Genomic DNA, 19,369 nt, shown 5'->3' on the forward strand with positions numbered 1-19,369 from the left:
CGTGAGCGGCAAAATTAAAACGCAAAATTGTTTCAATAATCGTAGTTTTTATTCCAAATAATCAGATTTTACTGATTCGGCCAGACGTTTTCCTCTATCCATTGCACGTATGAGCTGACTCTTGTGTACACTCCCACTGTGTTTGACAACCCACATCCGTTTCCGAATGATGTCACTCCTATCAAGTAATGAATGCATCTGTTGCTCTTGGAGTAGACTTGCAAAGGACCTCCAGAATCACCCTGATAAAATTATTAATAATATATACATAGTACATACAAACAACATAAAAAAATAAGGCATGGTATTTAACCTGGCAAGCGTCATATCCTCCTGTTAAGTTTCCAGCGCAGAGTTGTTGTTCAACCAAACCATTCTCCAAGCTTGATCTTCTCCTCTGCCAATATCTACTGCACGTGGGTGCGTTCACGATGCCTAGAGTAACAGCTTGAAGAACGTCAGAAGTCTCACCATCTTGAATAGAACAATAATAATATATAGTATAATTAATTAAGAATAAAAAAAATGTTTTTTCTCTAAAGCGTAAATTTTAAAACTAGCATTAATTAAATTACATATATTTTATTTATTACCTATTTGAAACCTTTAAAATTAATTAATTAACGATTAAGTGACAATTAGCTTATATTAGGTAAATAAATAATAATAATTGCGTAAAATAATCGATAATATGGGATCTACAAGAAAAGCTCAGAGATGTGTTAAAATTTATCCGAAACGATGAGAACACTTTCACATGTATTAGTTTTCGCTAAGAATAATTAAAATAGCGCTTCTGATGGGGAATGGCCAAAAATATATATAAAATTTTATTATAATAATAAAAATACATCAATATATTTTTTTGAGTTTAAAAGAGAAAATTAAAAAGATAAAATAATACTAATAATAATAATAAACATTAGTTAAATTAAAGAAAATTACAAAAATCTTTTACAAAGCAAAATAAGAGGGTAAATTAAATAACTATCTACTCTAATTTATGTGCGATTGCTTGACATATCGACGCTTGCCGTCGTCGTTAGGACAACGGAAAATAATATTATTATATAAACAATACATTTTAAATCGATATTCGATTAATAAATAATTTCCAGTATAAAATTGAATTATTGATTTAGTAATCGGAGTGTTGTGCTAATTTACAAGAGGAATTCAACCATGTGTTAGTTTTCGATAAAAAAAAGGGTCAAAATAATGTGCGCGAATGCAACATACAAACAATCAGGAATATTTCATGGTGCTGGAATTAAATATTACCGATTCATATTCTAATATTTTTGGACCAATATTTCATTTAAAATTATAAATATGACTAAACTGTTGAAACCATACAAGCCCTTAGATTTTAAACTATATTAGAAATATTAGATAAGAATGTAAATACCAGCTTCATAAAATAAAATACAAAGATAATTTGAATAGATTACTCCTTTTTGAAAATAATTTAAGGACATCTTGTAGAGTCTAGCTTCTATTAAAATGTTGAATAATAAATCTTCTATGTAGTATATAAGTCCATCCCTACAATAAATGCTGTACCTATATATGAAGAATCAGTAATTCCTTTAAGGCACTTAATTATGTTTAAATCGTGAGCACATAAGAAAGTCAAGGGAAAAATTTCTTGGTTTGTGATATTAATAACTATAAAAATCCATAGTGGACCGAGAGTCGATAATTGCGGAAAACTCATGTTAAGTACTCTTTTAAATATTGCGAATTATTAATAACAAAAGTAGTAACAATTTCTTTAACATAACGCAATTATTAAATAAATATATTTTTATTATTATGTCTGTATTTTTCTGTAGTTTGGACTTTTTTACGATAGAGCCGTATAAATCTTAATTTTCTAATTGTTATAATAACAATAAAACTATTTTTGTAAAACTTAACATTATAAATATTACATTAAATTAAAAAAAAAAACTTATTTGATAATGAAATTTACTTGATCGAGTATTTCCCCAGCCTATAACAGTAGCACTTCCATCTTCTACGTTTGGTCTTGTCCACAAACATGCTGGTCTGATAAATTTGCTCAATCTGAAATATTAATAAATTATTTTTAATATAAATAATACAAATTTATCTATTAACTCTTTTTAGTAAATGTTATTTTAAATATTTTCTAGTGACATCTATGCTCACGATGAAAACCTGAAAATAGATTCGTGTCATTTAGAACAGGGATTGAGTAACTTATTTTGTGAAGGGTTAGTTGATACATATTTTAGGCTTGGCTGGCCAAAAAGCTAAAATTAAAGTAGTTTAAAAAAATTCAAATATGATTTATTCATAATACATGACATAATTTAAAAAATATATTTTTAATCTGATGTGCTTATAAACTTATTGCTGTTTTAATTATTGCTTACATCAGCTGTCAATTTATGGTACTTTTACCTTTTTTATTGATTAGTTTAGCTTTCAAAGGGTTCGATGCTAGAAAATAAATTAATTAACTATGATAGAATAAGGAAATTATTATAAATAGTTGGATATACTATATTATTATTAATAATGCATATTAAATGAAATATACAATTACCGGCCAGCAACAGAAGTCTGCAGTCTGAACAAAGCGATATCGTGATATTTACTAGGAGACCTATATTGTGGATGCAAAAGCATGTTTGCTATTCGAACATCGTAGGGACTTGCACCGTCGTTTGTAGTTCTCAAGTTTTGCTCCCCTAAACGTATTATAGACGGTTCAGAGCTGAAAAATAAATTTACGAAATCATACCAATATAAAATAAAAATATAATTTTAAGTATGTCAAAAAATATTTTTACCTAATAAGATCTGTTCCTCCGGAATATGCGCAATGCGCTGCAGTTAAAACATAGTATTCACTTATCAAAGCTCCTCCGCATTTCCAACTATATTCATTATCAGTTGTAATCCAAGCAATGGCTGCCTGTGTGTGTGCATAAAATATGGTTAACAATCATTTATCAAATACTTGGAATTCTGCATTGTTTTAATCCTTAACGTTCGAGCATAGTAACAGATCGATTAATAATTTGAATTAAAAAATTTTACGTTTTGCCACAAAGATAATTACTATTAAAATAAAAAAATATATAGAATCCGTGTACACTTATCTCTCAATTAACGCGGTAGATATGGTAGATAGGTCTCAGGAGAAGCAATCGCAATGGTTAAGCATATAAAGAGCCACCCGGGAGACTTATACTCGTGCTTCATTAAAATGGGTAGACATTTGATATAGTATATATAAGTGAAAATCTGATATTTTTTGCCTTTCTATAGAAAAATATTATTAATTAAAATTAATAATTTAATACGATAATACAAACACTAAGATCGTCAATAATAATATATTATAGTCTATGATGGAGATAACTATGCCTGTTAATCAATCTCTCTATCTTTATATGAAATTATTATTTGTTTGCTTCTTAACGTTAGGGCATCACATAGTTATTTTATGGCGAGTAGTTGTTATTAATTAATTATTATTCAATGTCATGTGATCAAGATAGTTGGCAATTAATTTTAGTATTGCTAAAGTATGTTTAACATTTCAAGTATATTATATTAATTATAAATTAATGTAATGGAAACAAATATCAACATAAAGTTAAATCATGTACTTGCGCATAATACATTGATTTATTGTATGGGTGTGGAAATTATTAAATAAGTAGTAGAAGGCCGATTTAGTTTGCACCCTGGAGCTACGCTGGCAACACTGCGGCGGGATGACCTACTCGCTTGGCGACGCGACTGCAGGACGTGCCACATATGCACCTTAACAGCAAATAAAACTTCTGCAGCTGCTAACGATTGTTAGAAGCTCATATCTATAAAAAATCTAAATCAGTCTACAAAAGCAATGAATCACTTTTAAGTGATCGGAATACTTATTATATAATACTAATAAACAAGATTCTAAATGACATGTTTTTATCACTTCATTGGTTTCAGACTGGAATCCTGCGGAACTACAGAAAGACTTAAATACAGCTACAACCCACAAATTGATGACAATCTCTCAAATAAATTTATGTTCGGGAGTTTTCGCAGCAAAATTCAATGAAAATTGTTTTTTTAAAAGCTACGAAAATCAAGGTATTTAGACACCATTATTAAAAAATATACAGGGCTAGGTAGATTTTCTAACAGTGATCGTAAATTATATGTGGATAATTAATAATTAGATAACACTGCAATCAGTCTAATTCTGAATGTTTAAAATATCACCCATATTAAGAATCATTGTGATTTTTGTACATTTACACATGTAAGGAAAAGATGATGTTTATAAATGTATGCTTAAAAAATAAAAATACTCAAAGGCGTAGGTCAGATCGGTTGTGATATAACACGTAAAAACAAAAATATTGTGTACCATATGCGGAAATTCCCCTAATTTAGCATCATGACCGCCGACGATAAGCTCTGTGCTGCTGAATTCGCATTTTTGCGTTTGGAAAGCCACAGGTGTGCCATCAGCAGGCAATGGAAGAGCCATGATAGTTTCTGTCACTTGAGAACTATATTCATCGCATTCTGAAATCAAAATAATCATTAAATTATAATAAAGTTCTAATCGTTTTAGTAACAGTTAGCTTAGTTAAAGATCTCATCGCTTTAGTTACTTCTTTCGCTGATTCTTTTCCCATTCGTTCTTCTAGGTGTAGTCGGTCTGTTATTAATAACACGAGGAGTTGTATTTTCCTGAGTGCCCTCTTCCAAACAACAGACTATAGGCGTGTTTCCTAAGATTATACAATATTTTTATAAATCTTAAGATTCCTAATTTAATAATAATGTTCTTGATTTACCTTGAAATCCACATGTCTGTACCCTAATTTGAAACCGTTCCCATTGTCTTGAAGCATATGGACATTGATAAATCGATCTGCAGATACCGGCTTGTCTATTATAGATACAAGAATCTCCAACTGTAGTTGTAGATAAAATATTTTATATTAATTAACAATTATAAATTATTGATTGGTGCAAGATTCACATATTATATGAATCGATTATAAGACCTGTAATATATAAACATTTTACATACTGATTATAAAGTCCATGACATTGAAGCTTAAGGATGTATAATTTTAACGATTCTTACGTCTATTTGGAATTAATCAAATATAATATAAAGCTATTTAATGAATGGCAGGTCATCGTCATTGACTTGTTTGATAATTGTAATCAGTATATTTTATAAAAAACAAATATGAAGCATTAGTCAATACTGCCATATTCAGTCACGTACAATTAAAAATCAACTATGAGTATTTAAAATTCGTATAAATTAACTGAAAATTTTACTTATTTAGTATTTATTGAAAATATAATTTATTTAGAGTATATAATTAAATAAAAAAATATCAATATCATCCTCGCTCAGGTGAGTATTTCGCTTATTCTGGAGTACCACAAGGATCCAATCTAGGTCCTCTGCTCTTATTGCTCTGTATTAACGACATGCATGTGGCAATTAATAGCTCGGAATATTTATTATATGCTGATGACCTGAAAATGTTTCAGAATATTCGCACTCTCTTTATAAAAGTACTTGAAGTCAATGCCTTATGAAGCTATTGTCATATTTTTTTGTAAATTAAGATTAATATAAACAAATTCAAGTATTACCATTTTTTAGAGATTCATGAAACAAAATACTTTGCTTAAATCTTGAAGTAATTTCTGATTTTAATACAGAGCCAAATGTCAAAAAAGATTTAGAGCGAGATTATATTTTAGCCATAAATGTTCTTCACTTGATGGTTCAACACGTTTCCGAACTATACCAATTTGAAAATTATTGTGGATATAATAGCCCATTGAAGACTAAATGTCAGTTTTTGCCTTAGGGTACTCAATTGATATTTTCAGTTGCTTCATTTTTATGTATGCTCATAACTATTCGTATTGCAGTCGCAGTTTTGTAACAGAACTCTTTTAAATTTTCCCTTTAAGTAAATTTCGAAACATCTTTTGCTTAAATGTTTGGTTTAACTAGTCTGCAGAGTAATTTTAATTCTTCACAAAACTTCACTAACATCTGAGGAGATCTTAAATTAAACTTGATTTGTAGATTCCAGTTCCAAGCACAAGTTTGAGAAGAAGCATTTATTAATAAAATATACAAATGCTTTCCTTCAATATTTTTAGCACAGATTTATAGATTGATTTCGTTTAATTCGGAATTCAATATTTTTTATACGTCATTCTAGGTTTAATATTTATATTTCACTGCTAATTTTCAGCCCTGGAAGAACATATTAATATGGTGCTATGTATGACCTTTAATACGTTAATATAAATAACTTGTTTATCGCTATTTTTAATGTTCTTATTTTTCTTCATTATTAACAGTTTAAAAGATATTTTATGTGCATAAAATAATATATGTTTAAACTTACCTTCTCTTTGAGAAACCACAGTGTGCGACGATAGAATGCATATCAAAAAAACACTGATTATATACTTCCATTTATTTCTTAGAACTATCATCTTTATTTGATAAAATTCTATTATTATTTTAGAGATTCTAAAACATAAAAATAATTTTAGACACAAAACTAAGAAACGACCGACTCCTTTGAAACGAATCGCAATACTAACAAAGCGAGCGTCGATCTTTTATCGGGTTTTTCCTTCACGAGGAAATTTCTTTTAAAAATCTCAGCTTTCTAAGAACAATCTGTTGGCTTGGGTTTTTAGTTTTCGATTTTAAGAATGAACATAACCAAAAAACTGGTTTATACAAAGGTTGAACTTGTTTTATACATACAGTGTTATATTAATTAATATTCCAAGATATGAGTAAGGTTGTGCGTTTTTTATATATGTATGTACATTTATAATTATCGACGCATCAAAATCTGACATCATAACAGAAATGCTAATAATAATACACTATTTATTATTCTTATGTTTTATTACAAAATATTTAAACTAATTTTTAGTCTATGATTATCATTTTTTTATATTATCACCAAATAACCACCTTAATTTTTTCACTAACAATTTGATTTTAAATTTCTTAAACACTATTCTCCGAATTAACACTATTTGTAATTCTTTTTAAATAATCATTCCGAATCACCAAAGTGTTACTTCAATAGTCAATAACACACTGAATCATGACCGTCACATATACGCACAGTATTCATGTTATACACAAGGAAACTGCTTTATCGACAATAAGAGTGATTCTCAATAATTATTTTAATACATGGTTAAATTTAAAATAGTGATCTAATTCTGTATATTTAAAAACTTCTCGAAAATAAAGTTGAAAATCTGGCCAATTGAATATATATATATATATATATATATATATATATATATATATATATATATATATATATATATATATATATATATATATATATATATATATATATATATATATATATATATATATATATATATATATATATATATATATATATATATATATATATATATATATATATATATATATATATATATATATATATATATATATATATATATATATATATATATATATATATATATATATATATATATATATATATATATATATATATATATATATATATATATATATATATATATATATATATATATATATATATATATATATATATATATATATATATATATATATATATATATACATATATATATATATATATATATTATTGTATTTTATAAAATCAAACTATTTGTTCTTGTATATATTTTATTATGGAACAAATATACCACTACACTGTTATACACGCCAAAAAGTCGTATAGATCTATTTTAGGCATAAAAAAAGAGTCTGGTTCCGCTCTGAATCATCAGCATTAGTCACAGGATGAAAAATATTTGACTTTCCCAGTTTTATTAAAGATATATAAGACAGAACGTACTCTATTTAATCACTTCTTTCAGCACATGTTAAAATCTTTAATTTATATTTGACACAAATATACCACTTCGCTTTCTATTTGAACCAAGTTGAGCTACGCTTAATCGAATAAGATGACCCTTAAAATAACGAAAAAAACAGCCGCTTTCATTCGACCGTCCTATCAGATTCAGTTCAACCCTACCATCTAAATTTCCAAGAGTTCAACACGATCTTTAAAGCAACTGAGGAATACTAATGTAGCGATATATTCTAAAGTTTAGAATATATAATAGTTTAGAATCTAAACTATTATTATGATTTGAAAATAAATTATATAAAATCTTTGTAATTATAAAAACAGATGAATGCATCGCCAGATTACGCACTTTTTTATTGCTATGATAATTTTTATGTTTCATGAATGAGTAATAATATTTTCCTTATTATGATTAAATATTTCAAAATCTATTTGATTCACAAAACATAAATTGTTATAAAAAATTATTAATTAGAGATAATTAAAACATAAAATTATAATAATAATATGTATTTATATGCATCGTAAACAAAAACGTGACATTTCTCTCCTTCTCACTTGCACTTCTTATCAATCAGAACTTCTGATTTTAAAATGATAACCCTTACTACTTTATCAAATCACATAATATCATCCTTAAAAAGTCCAGAAAATATTTCTACAATGTTTTGATGAAGCCTTGAATGAGTTTCTTGATAATAGATATTTTTGGCACCCAACGCTCGCAGAGATTATAATATCTTTTTTGTTGCTTTGTTTATTGTGATTACCGATTTCCACAAAAAGAATAAAATAATATTTCCACAAACTACTTTAAAGGGTAAAATAAAACCTTTTTAAAAATAAAGTATTCGTTGTATTATCAAACATTATTAAATGCTTTCGTGTAAATCGTATTAAACCCTTCATTTCGCCATGCGTCAGACAGACGAGCAGAAAAGACAACGCAGACCCATTTTTATTGTACTATCGCTAGGGTTTGCTTAAAACTTTATTGCAGGCCTCATAGTAAAGCAGCGCCATAGCGGAACACTATTCGCTAAGCTCTTGTCCTTGGCCGGCTTTCACCAGCAAAGACACCACGACGCCCTCCACCGAAACGGCAACTTTTCGAAATGCCTCTACGGAGCGAGACTCTCCTTATGGTGTATTATCGTATAAATAAATTCATACACCAACTAATAGAATATAAAACTTATATTTATTTTAAAAAAAATATACTGTAACTGCTTAAAGTGTATAATATATACATAGCTATGCATAAACTCAGTAATATTACTGAATTGCTCAAACTGACTCTTGTGTACATTCCTACTCTTCCACTATGGCAAATTCTGAGATTTTATTGATTAGGCCAAACGTTTTCTTCTATCCACTTCACATAAGAGCTGACTCTTGTGTATACACCCAGGGTGTTCGCTACACCGCATCCATTTCCAAACGATGTCACTCCGATCAAGTAATGGATGCATCTGTTACTCTTGGAGAAGACTTGCAAAGGACCTCCAGAATCACCCTAAAGCAAAATGAAACGTCAACTCAAATAACGATAGTATGAATACAATATTAATTATTATAGACATGTCACATTACTTGGCAAGTGTCATATCCTCCAGATAATTTTCCAGCACATAATTGTTCATCAACCAAACCATTTTTCAAACTTCCTCTTTGCTTCTTCTTATTCTCATAGTATGGCTTGCAAATGTTATTACTTACGATGTCCAGCGTCACAGTTTGTAATATGTCGGAAGTTTTGCCTTCTACGAATAGATAAAATACTTATTTACAGTAATACAAAACGTATACATAATGAATTATTAAGAGTTTTATATATTTATATAATAATAATGAAGGTTGGTATATAAAATATATTTTAAGAACACTGCTTGACCTTCCAGAGTTCCAACCCTATTGACATTGTTAATTTTGAATCATCAGAACTATTAATTATTATTATTATAATTCTGCAAGGATATTGTCTATAGATATGCTATGTTTTTCCAAAAAATTTACAACATGTTATTCAATGACACAATTTTCAAAATAATTCGTCATATATCATATCAGAATATTCCATGCCGTGTATGTGTATCACATGTACTAACATATTTGTTTATTATAAATCTGACCATCGTGACCTAGATTTTCCCAATGCATCATGATAGCCAGTATAGAAATAGTTTTATACACATTTATTTATTTATTGTAAATCTTTTGTTAGCAGGCGCGCACGGTGAGATACACTCCTTTTCGCTCGCTCGCGTGTTAAGCGACGAGAGTGAGTGAGAGATAAGGGCGTGCGTTACATGCGTTACACACGCCCACTAAAAAATATAGCTTAATTTTATTTTAATTATCTATTACGATATTACAAAATTAGAAAAATCTAAAAAATAATCCGTGATGGTCTGCTAGATCTGTATGTATATAACAATCACTTATTTTTATCCTCTAGACACGATACAAATTTTAAAATGCCCCCCCCCCCCCGATGACGTCCCTGACCTTGGAACATATCTTTTTCCATTAATAAATTGTTTTAGCTACTCATCCTTGTGTCTGGCAAGCACGTTAAGAAGCTATAAATGGGGCGTTTTCGAGCGCTGACGTTAAGAAGCTAGAAATGGGGCGTTTTCGAGCGCTGACGTCTTAGTCTGAACGGTTAAGAACAGAAGTAGATTCACGAAACATAATAAATTGGGTGCAAGACATTTAAAATTTGAAGGAAGGGCTTGTTTTGAATTCTACTTTTCAACTGAAAAAAAACCACAATAAAAATCTGAATAGATTAGTAATTAATTTATTACACTGAATCATGATTTGACTGTTAATTTAAATGACACATTGGTAAAGATCTTTACTACTAAAATTCATTACTACTTGCATGCTTTTGGTTAAAATTAAAAGTCGAATTTCCTGAACTAGCTGAAATACAAACTAACCTATGTGATACGAGATTTATTAATATATACTTTTTCAATAAAAAATAAGAATTTATTTATAACATTTTAGTATCCAGATTTTTAAAAATTGAGTTAAAAGCTGAATCAGAAAAATATCGTTTTTAGATGCTGAAAATTGCTGAGCACCGACGGATTGTCGACACTGCCCCCCAAATAGCAAATACAAACAGTGCTTTCTTTTTTCTCTATCAACAAAAATTCCAGACAATGGAGTCATATTCAAGGACGCTACGAACTAAAATATTCTACCTAATTCGAATGGTCAATATTTGTACAGGTGACACGCGCTCCGCATAATGAAACTGATTATCTTCAATGTCTAACCGCAAACTTTGGCAATATTCATAATCCTCATTTTTGTTTTATAATTAAGGGACTTTGTCATCTGTGGAACGAGCTGTGGAACGACGTGGACCGAAACGTGTTGCTGGTCCACTAAGCCCTGTTGGCAATATCAGCGATATCCTAATTCATTTTGTGCCCCTGTTAGCGCGAATACTTTTTACTGTTTATATTGCTTTTTAAATGTAAAATTCTTAACTAATCATCCCTTATAAAAAAATAAAATTAAAATAACTGAATGATGTTGTTCCCCATCCTATGGCAGCAGCTTTTTGTTCTTCTATGTTTGGTTTTGTCCATAAGCATGCAGGCCTCATATTTTTGTTGAATCTAAAAAATAAATAACATAGATGTTTACAATTAGGATATTTTTTATTATTATTACAAATCTAACCATCATGACTTGACAGGTTTTCCCACTGCGTTATAATGGTTATTATACAAACAGTAATTATACAACTAAACATTTAGAAAAATAATTTAATAAAAAACAGTTATGGTGCACACCTAAAATAGATAAACACCATCCCACATAGTTTTTTCCAGATCCTCATAGCTATCACCGAAAACATTATTATGCTTGGCAAGCTCGTTGCAAAGCTAGATGGCTCGTGCAAGAGGAGCGTTCTCAAGCGCCGCAACGGTAAAGAATAAGGGACGCAATCGCGACTCTCTAGATCATTCTAAATCTTGCTGCCGAAAGTCCCCGAACCTTACTGGGTTGTCGACACCGTCCATTAGCAACTTTAAAAAGTGCTTTATTGAGTAGACGCTAAGCCGAGAATTCAACGAATTGTATCCCAACGATCCTAGAAAAAAGGCACTAGAATACAAATACGGATATAACCCGCAATTCCTCTTGTAGAGATTTCTTTGATTTATTTTAACAACAAGTACTACAACAACCTTTACTTGGATTCCATATAAAGGGGCCATATTTGAGAACGCTATGAAAGTTGTGTTATATTTTTTTGGAATTGATAATGGAAACTTGGCTACTAGTGAAATTTAAAAAATAATAGTTAATATAAAGTAAAACCCAAATAGATGATTTTAAAACAATGCGTTCTTAAGCCAGTCGTTATTCACACACATTTATCGATAAACGTTTATCTGTCAAAAATGAAATTTTAATCGTGGTTCTAATCAAACGATTTCACTAACATACTTATTAGTTAATGTATTTTAATATTTAACTGTAATCTTTTTACCTGTTCGCAACAGAATTCTTTAGTTTGAATAATGCAATGTCATCATATTTCTCAGGATACGCATATTTTGGGTGCAAAATCATATTTTCTATTTCTACGTTTATTGGATTTGCTCCATCTTTTGTAGAGCGCAAGTTGTACTCGCCCAATCGCACAACTGACGGTTTAGAACTGTAATTTAAATAAATATTATTTATGTGCTATATTATGCTTGACAATATTAAGTCTGATAAACTCCGCTGCTTCATCACGATAACGCACCGTCTCACATCGAGCGCGCGAAGTTGATTGTGTTCAACTTCGCGCGTTGTGAAAAATTCAGTTCATTCAAATGGAATTTTCTAACGAGTAAAACTATTAATTATAATACTATAAATTTGTTGTATTTACTCTCTAATGTCTGTTCCACCACTGTATGAGCAATGAGCTGCAGTTATAATGAAATTTTCACTAATTAAAGTTCCTCCACATTGCCACGTATAGTCACCGTTTATTAAAGTCCAACCAATCAATGCCTGTAAATATACAAATCAGAGAGATGAATCATAATAGAGAGAAAAATCAGTCTAAAATAATAGGGTTATTACTAAACCTCATTGTGTGTTATACTTTATGTTTTGTATGTTTTTCATAACTATAATTATTATGAACTTTAAATCAATGTATAAGAAATACAGAAATGATCCGAACCAAATCAGTTTTGATATTACATAATGATTTAATTATTGTTTTTTTTACCTATTTTAACATTCCGATCAACACTCATTTAATAATATTTGTATTAATGACATAAATTTTGAAAATACAAAGAAAATATATTGCGCCATCAATTCGCAATTATGATAATATAGAAATTCGAAATAATTCGAATCAAATCAGTCGCGCTGGAATCTGAGAATGGGCGGATAGTTTTTATTTAATAAATGGTTATAATTTTCGTTATTATGTATCTTTTAAAAAGACGTGGACGAGCGAAAAAACAGTTAAAAGACACAGATCTTAAAGCAATGCTAACTACCAAAGTAAACATTAAGAAATCCTGTCAATAACTTCATTTTTATTTGAAATCAATAGCAAATATACTTAAGGAAATTTGTACTTCAAAAAAATATAAAACAACATAAATTATTTATTTTTGTGTTCATTTCTGTTCTTTTCATAAATAAAAATTATGAAAAAATATGCGTTTTCTTGAATACACATACTATTACCTAAAAATTAATAGATGTCCTGTTTTGAAAGAAAAAAATAATGGTTGCGTTATGTATAACCTAAAAATTTTAGTAAATACAACCGGATGGTTCTGAAACTTATTTTTTTACTACAATATACATTATATTTTAATAAATTATAAAATTATGAATTACTTATAACATATAATAAAATACAATTAATTATAGGGAATAAAATGTTAATTGATATTATTGCTGTAAATAAATTAATGACATTTCGTATGCATTTTAATTAAAAATGTGTAAAACACTATGTTTTGTGTGCTCTTTCAAATGAACACACTGCAGGCGAAGAACATGTTAACTGATTTTTTTCTGTACTAGGCAAATGTATAAAATATATGTTTAATTAATTTACGGAACCATTAGATATTTCTTAATATTAATTACTTTTAATCAAATACATGTATAATATTTTTTGAGGTTAGGTTAAACTTGCCCGTCATAAAAAATATCGTTATGTACTTAAAACTAAATATGGTCTTTTTAATTTAAGAAATTCTAAAAACATCTTCACCTATAAATTTAGGTAATTTTTCAAATCTCTAAAATTTCACTAGCATGTTAATTAAAATGTACTTTTACTGGAATTTTATTACGTAATAAAAAGTAGAAAATAAGAAAATGTTTGTCATACTAAAACTCACGTATCTAGTTTTACAGCTCCATAAAAATATAATTCAGCGCCATCAATACGCATGTAAAATAGTCATGTATTGTACCAAGTTAACTCTGGTATTGCAGAGTCAACTAATAAATACTACTTTTTTAATATACCACACATCATTCTGGTTTAAAATCACACAAATGGTAGCTATTTTGGGTCGTCAGTGCGCATGTATGAGCAATGCAGAAATAAATCGAACAAAATAAATTCTCGTAATACAGAATGATTCAACTTTAATAAAAAATATGTATTTTTGCTATAAATTAAAAAATAAAAGTCGAAAATATTGGGTTTTCAATTCGTATATATGAGCAATATAAAAATGAATTAAGCAAAAAAATTATTTAACTTGAATATTTTTCAATATTTCAAAATTCTTACTATAAAAAATTGTATTTTTACTATAAATTAAAAAATGAAAGTCAAAAATATTGGGTCTTCAATTCGTATATATGAGCAACATAAAAGTGTATCTGGTTTTAAGGTGAGATTTAACTATAGTTTTTTTTAACATTGCAAGCACTATTCTTAACGAACAACATGAATTTATGGTTTAAATTACACATTGGGTTATTAATTCGCATGTATGATTAATACAAAAATAAGTTGAACCATAGCAACTCTGGTATAAATATAGTTTTTTCAATATTTCAATCATCATTCTTTATTTTAACAACTGTATTTGTGGTATAAATTACAATAATAAAGTTCAAAAGTATATCGCCAACAATTCGCATGTATTTTTAATACAGAAATATTTTGAATCAAATCAGTCGCGTTTTTTTCTGTTTTAAAAATATGGTTATTATGTTTTTGATAGCATTACGCAAAAATGGCACTGGCGGGACAATTTCAATTAATGGCAATTAATAAAAACTATTGTCATCTTACCATAATAATGCTCAATGCTTTTCTTACTACAACTACTCTATAGCGATATATTAATTATATTTATGCTTCCCTCACGGGTAATATTATGTCGCAATTACACTCACGCTGAAGCACAAAAGGATACGATACATCTAGGAACAATACGCGTACGAAGGCAAATACAAAGTTGTGTAATACATAAGACTAAAAATAAAAGTATATTTACCATATGAGGATATTCACCCAATTTAGCATTTTTACCTCCAACTACCAATTGTGTGAATTGGTAGTCGCATTTCTCTACTACATTCCTGATTGGATCTAATCCGGACGCCAAAGAAATATATGAAATTTCTCTCACATGCGAACTGTACTCCTCGCATTCTAAAATCATCGCAATTCATAAACATCATAAAAATCATAAGATAATTAAAAAATATAAACGGCACCTACTTATTTCACTGATACTCTTTCTGGCAGGAGCTACAAAATTAGGTGGTTTTGTAGTTACTCTAGGAGTTGTTGTTCGCTTAGTAGTAGTAACTCTAGAAATGCTCTTTTCAACACAGCATATAACTAGATTGTTTCCTGAAATGCAAGATTAGGATTAGTTATTCTATAAATTGAATGACATCTTTGAGACTTACCTATGAAACTGCCACATCTAGTAGGTCTGATCCGATAATTATCGAACTGCATTTTAGCATAGGGACATTCGAGTATAGACTTACAAACACCTGCTTCTCTAGTACTGGAAATCGTACAAGAATCTCCAACTGAAAATACATATGATGGATAATAAAGATGTGAATCCATTATAATTAATTATGTGTGGCGAAATGCACATCTGCAACATAATCTCATGCTATTCAAGGAGGCACATTAATCATATCTTTAAAAAAAAATATTTAAAACATTTATTCATACCTTCATTGTCGCGAACTTTAGAGCAAATTTAGAGTAAAGTTTTTTAATGTCACACAACTTTTGTACCTATTGAAATATTTTGAAACGATACTTTTAATATTGATATCTCGTGAACTGTATGTGCTATAGTAAGATAATAAATATTGCAAGAAAGTTGATTTTCAGCTCTTATCATTGATGCAATATCGAGATGATCAAAAATACTCAAAGCAAACTTTCTTAAAGTATTGCAACATTACTACTACTATGTCGATATTCCATAATGAAACCAAATATAATATAATGCAATTTGTAATATTTTACAACAAAAAAGTAAGCTTATTCATGATATACATGTCTGCGTAGTACTACGAATTTTTATAAACGTAACTCAGACTACACTACTAACCTTGCTTCGAAATTGCTGTATGCCATGATATAATGTAAACCATCAGATATATTAAACTACGAGGATTTCCAAATTTTATTTTGTACATTTTAATGTAATTAACAATAACTAGTTTGTATTAATAATGCAGTTCACGGACTACAACGCACACAACTAGCTGCCATTGAAAACAGGTTGAAACTGACGATACTCTCAACTTATTTTATAAATATACGCACATATATACGAACGTTTCTCAATCGAATACACGATATTCTGTGAAGACCATATTCAATTAGTAAAGAAATTATATTTCAATAAAATTCAGTAGATCTATAAAAATATTTTAGACTGACTAAGTTATGACATCACGGATTAAATACAATTGTAATCAGTGAAGAATAATCGATTGATTAGCTCATAAGGTCATATCGTAGGCATGTAACCTTATATATTATGTTTAAGCTAGCAATCTAACCAAATATGGATGTGAATTATTTCTTTGATCGTCCAATGCCAAAAATATTAAGATTTTGTGTACCCTTATTGAGAAAAAATAACAGAAAAAAGTGTGATAAGTATTGATATTATTGTTCTTGTGCTTTATTAAACTATATTGTATTATATTTTTATTATTATTATTATTATTTGTTTAGATTAAAAAACATACATAAATTTTAAATATCACCTAATAAGATATAATCAAGCGAAATTATTTATTTAAAGTTTAGACAGCTTAGGCGAATATTTTATTCTATCTGAGAATGTAATTAAAAAGGTTATAAAGGTTAAAGATGCGAAACTGGAAAAACACAGTAATTTGATAAGAAATACACTTAATAAAGAATATTGATAAAAGTGCGAAAACTTCGATGTCAATCAATCATTTAAATAAGAGTGATAAAATTAAGCTGAACAAAGAACGTTGCGGGTGTAGTATAACACATACATTTTAAATATAATCTAGACGCTGACAATTTGAGGAATTATTATCACGCCCTAAATTTTATTTATGCAAATCTTTGAATAAACTGGATATTTGTTACGTACGTACCTTGCCGACTCGTTCTTCTCATAGTTTCTAGTCGTATACAAAGCTTAGATTTCAAACCATGTAGTTGAATCAGGCTTGGCGTGAAGTGGGAAGCGGCTGCTTCCTCGGTCAGTCTCAGTTGATACTCGGCGTAGCTTCATGAACTTTCGTGTATAGCAAGTTGAAAGCGAGATATATGTATGTTTCAGATGGAAGTGTTTTCCGAATGGAATTATAGTCCGAATAAAAATTTTAATGAAATTGATTGCGCTATGTTCGTGCTTATCCTTTATTGTAGAGACTAGGAAGGTGTTAAGTTGTTGTTTGTTACTCATCGTTTTTAAACAGCTGGAGATTTCGCGCCGCTGTCATTAGGCACTAGACAAATTCCACTCTTCTATTAGTATATTATGGCTGTTTTTCTCCGCTCAAAAAGGGCATTTTCTAGTGACCCTAATCAGCCCTAAATGGCAATCGTTACGTGCGCTTGTGTAATTGTTTATTGTGAGTGTTTCAAAATTACTTTTTACTCATGATTTGTTTGACAATGGACTTTTGTTTCTCTACCTTTTATGTGAATCCCCACAACACCAATATATTTATTATATTTTAATGTTTAAGAACCTTAGGAAGTAATGACTTCATAGACAGTGAGCCCCAGGGTGGAATCTAGTTAAAGTTTTAATACGTTAGATTTACATATATTGCAACAGACGATAAATGGCAATATGTTTTCTCCGAGCGGTGGTGGAGAAACTGGCGCAGGCATGATAGCCGTGGGAGATCCTCAGAGTAGGTGGCGCGATAGCGAGTGTACAGCGGAAGTTGATCCCTCTCTGTTACGGTGGTGCTCGGTATGGAGGAGTTCCTTTCATGACGGGAGCATCTGCGGGCAGCGGGCGTTTTCTGGTCTCTTCGAGTGGCTTCTGATAACTCCTTCTCCTCATGGGAGTCCAGACGTAAATATCCAGGGCTGCAAAGTTTGCTGATCAGTCACAATTATACAGCAATAATCCAGCCAATCGCTGCAATCGCTTTTTAGAACATCGAAATAGGTATACGCCTATAGAAAGCGACGTTCGCTTGATGGGCATTGTCCAATGTCGTATTGCATTGCAAATCTTGAGATTCGGTGATTTATTATATCCGTAACCATTTCACAACAAAGAAATATTCTCTCAATGACGGAGAATATTTACAGTAAAAACAAAACTCGTGTTATTTATCTGGTCGTAACAAAATCCTTTAAGTTTCCTTATTGATGGATGATCATTTTGATCAAAGTAAATTAGCGCTAGTTTTGAGACAAAGATCCTTTCAATGGTAGACGCCACAATATTATATTAATTGATTTCAGCGATATATCAGGTAATCCTAAAATTAAAAATTGTTTTAATTTACGTGCTTTGCCGTTGATACTAAAGTACGTGTTAAATCTGTGTTGGTACACATCTGGTCCCCAAAATTTATAATTACAGAATTTTTACCAAGTGAACAATTTTTACAATTTATGCATGTTATATAAAACTCTTTAAAAAAAATCAATTACTTGTATAGAGATAAGTGATTCATTAGATATTCATAAATTATAAATATGGTTAAAAAATTCGATACCAATAATAGTCCTGAATTTGAGAGACCAGCAAAGATAGAAAATAATGTACTGGCTGCAGAAATGGAAGCAAATTCATAAAATACTCAAACTATCCATAAACTGGCCAAGAAATGATACCAAAGAACTTGATTGAAAGGTTTCATCTCATCCACCTTATTCTCCAGACCTTGCGCCTTCTAACTAGCATTTATTTCGATACACG

General features: G+C 29.5%; 2 protein-coding genes across 14 annotated transcripts; both read right to left on the reverse strand.

Moving 5' to 3' along the window:
* Positions 1 to 27: 27 nt before the first annotated feature.
* On the reverse strand, positions 28 to 7,155 carry LOC148230010 (serine protease snk-like). Of its 12 annotated transcripts, none has more exons than XM_088196546.1 (11): positions 7,043 to 7,155; positions 6,640 to 6,718; positions 6,438 to 6,565; positions 4,842 to 4,961; positions 4,656 to 4,775; positions 4,406 to 4,566; positions 2,823 to 2,947; positions 2,576 to 2,746; positions 1,976 to 2,070; positions 314 to 474; positions 28 to 242 (listed from the first exon to the last, which is right to left on the reverse strand). In XM_088196546.1, exons 3-11 carry the CDS (start codon positions 6,526 to 6,528, stop codon positions 69 to 71), a joined length of 1,218 nt encoding a protein of 405 aa, XP_088052672.1. In that variant the 5' UTR covers positions 6,529 to 6,565; positions 6,640 to 6,718; positions 7,043 to 7,155; the 3' UTR covers positions 28 to 68. The 12 variants fall into 12 exon arrangements, with proteins under 12 accessions (XP_088052672.1, XP_088052671.1, XP_088052667.1 ...); XM_088196545.1 differs by having other exon boundaries at positions 6,640 to 6,771; XM_088196541.1 differs by having other exon boundaries at positions 6,640 to 6,792.
* Positions 7,156 to 9,121: 1,966 nt separating this feature from the next.
* On the reverse strand, positions 9,122 to 16,729 carry LOC148230011 (venom protease-like). Of its 2 annotated transcripts, XM_088197399.1 has the most exons (9): positions 16,541 to 16,729; positions 15,873 to 16,001; positions 15,679 to 15,813; positions 15,452 to 15,609; positions 12,847 to 12,971; positions 12,457 to 12,627; positions 11,481 to 11,575; positions 9,531 to 9,700; positions 9,122 to 9,453 (listed from the first exon to the last, which is right to left on the reverse strand). In XM_088197399.1, the coding sequence occupies exons 1-9, from the start codon at positions 16,626 to 16,628 to the stop codon at positions 9,280 to 9,282; spliced, it is 1,245 nt and encodes a 414-aa protein (XP_088053525.1). In that variant the 5' UTR covers positions 16,629 to 16,729; the 3' UTR covers positions 9,122 to 9,279. The 2 variants fall into 2 exon arrangements, with proteins under 2 accessions (XP_088053525.1, XP_088053526.1); XM_088197400.1 differs by lacking the exons at positions 9,122 to 9,453; positions 9,531 to 9,700; positions 11,481 to 11,575 and adding an exon at positions 11,753 to 12,054 and having other exon boundaries at positions 16,541 to 16,723.
* Positions 16,730 to 19,369: the final 2,640 nt, after the last annotated feature.

The sequence above is a fragment of the Plectrocnemia conspersa genome, unplaced genomic scaffold (genome assembly GCF_051122295.1).
Source record: "Plectrocnemia conspersa isolate PC_06_02 unplaced genomic scaffold, ASM5112229v1 ptg000011l, whole genome shotgun sequence".
Classification (NCBI taxonomy): domain Eukaryota; kingdom Metazoa; phylum Arthropoda; class Insecta; order Trichoptera; family Polycentropodidae; genus Plectrocnemia; species Plectrocnemia conspersa.

What these genes read in the sequence shown, in the direction of transcription:
- LOC148230010 (XM_088196543.1), bottom strand. Translation starts at nt 6,528, where the DNA reads ATGATAGTTCTAAGAAATAAATGGAAGTATATAATCAGTGTTTTTTTG. An exon ending in GAAAAGAATCAGCGAAAGAA is followed by an intron (nt 4,567 to 4,655) that starts GTAACTAAAGCG and finishes TTTTGATTTCAG; the next exon opens with AATGCGATGAATATAGTTCT. An exon ending in CTGGGGAAATACTCGATCAA is followed by an intron (nt 475 to 1,975) that starts GTAAATTTCATT and finishes GTTCTATTCAAG; the next exon opens with ATGGTGAGACTTCTGACGTT.
- LOC148230011 (XM_088197399.1), bottom strand. Translation starts at nt 16,628, where the DNA reads ATGTACAAAATAAAATTTGGAAATCCTCGTAGTTTAATATATCTGATG. An exon ending in TAGATGTGGCAGTTTCATAG is followed by an intron (nt 15,814 to 15,872) that starts GTAAGTCTCAAA and finishes CTTGCATTTCAG; the next exon opens with GAAACAATCTAGTTATATGC. An exon ending in TGGGTGAATATCCTCATATG is followed by an intron (nt 12,972 to 15,451) that starts GTAAATATACTT and finishes GTATATTTACAG; the next exon opens with GCATTGATTGGTTGGACTTT.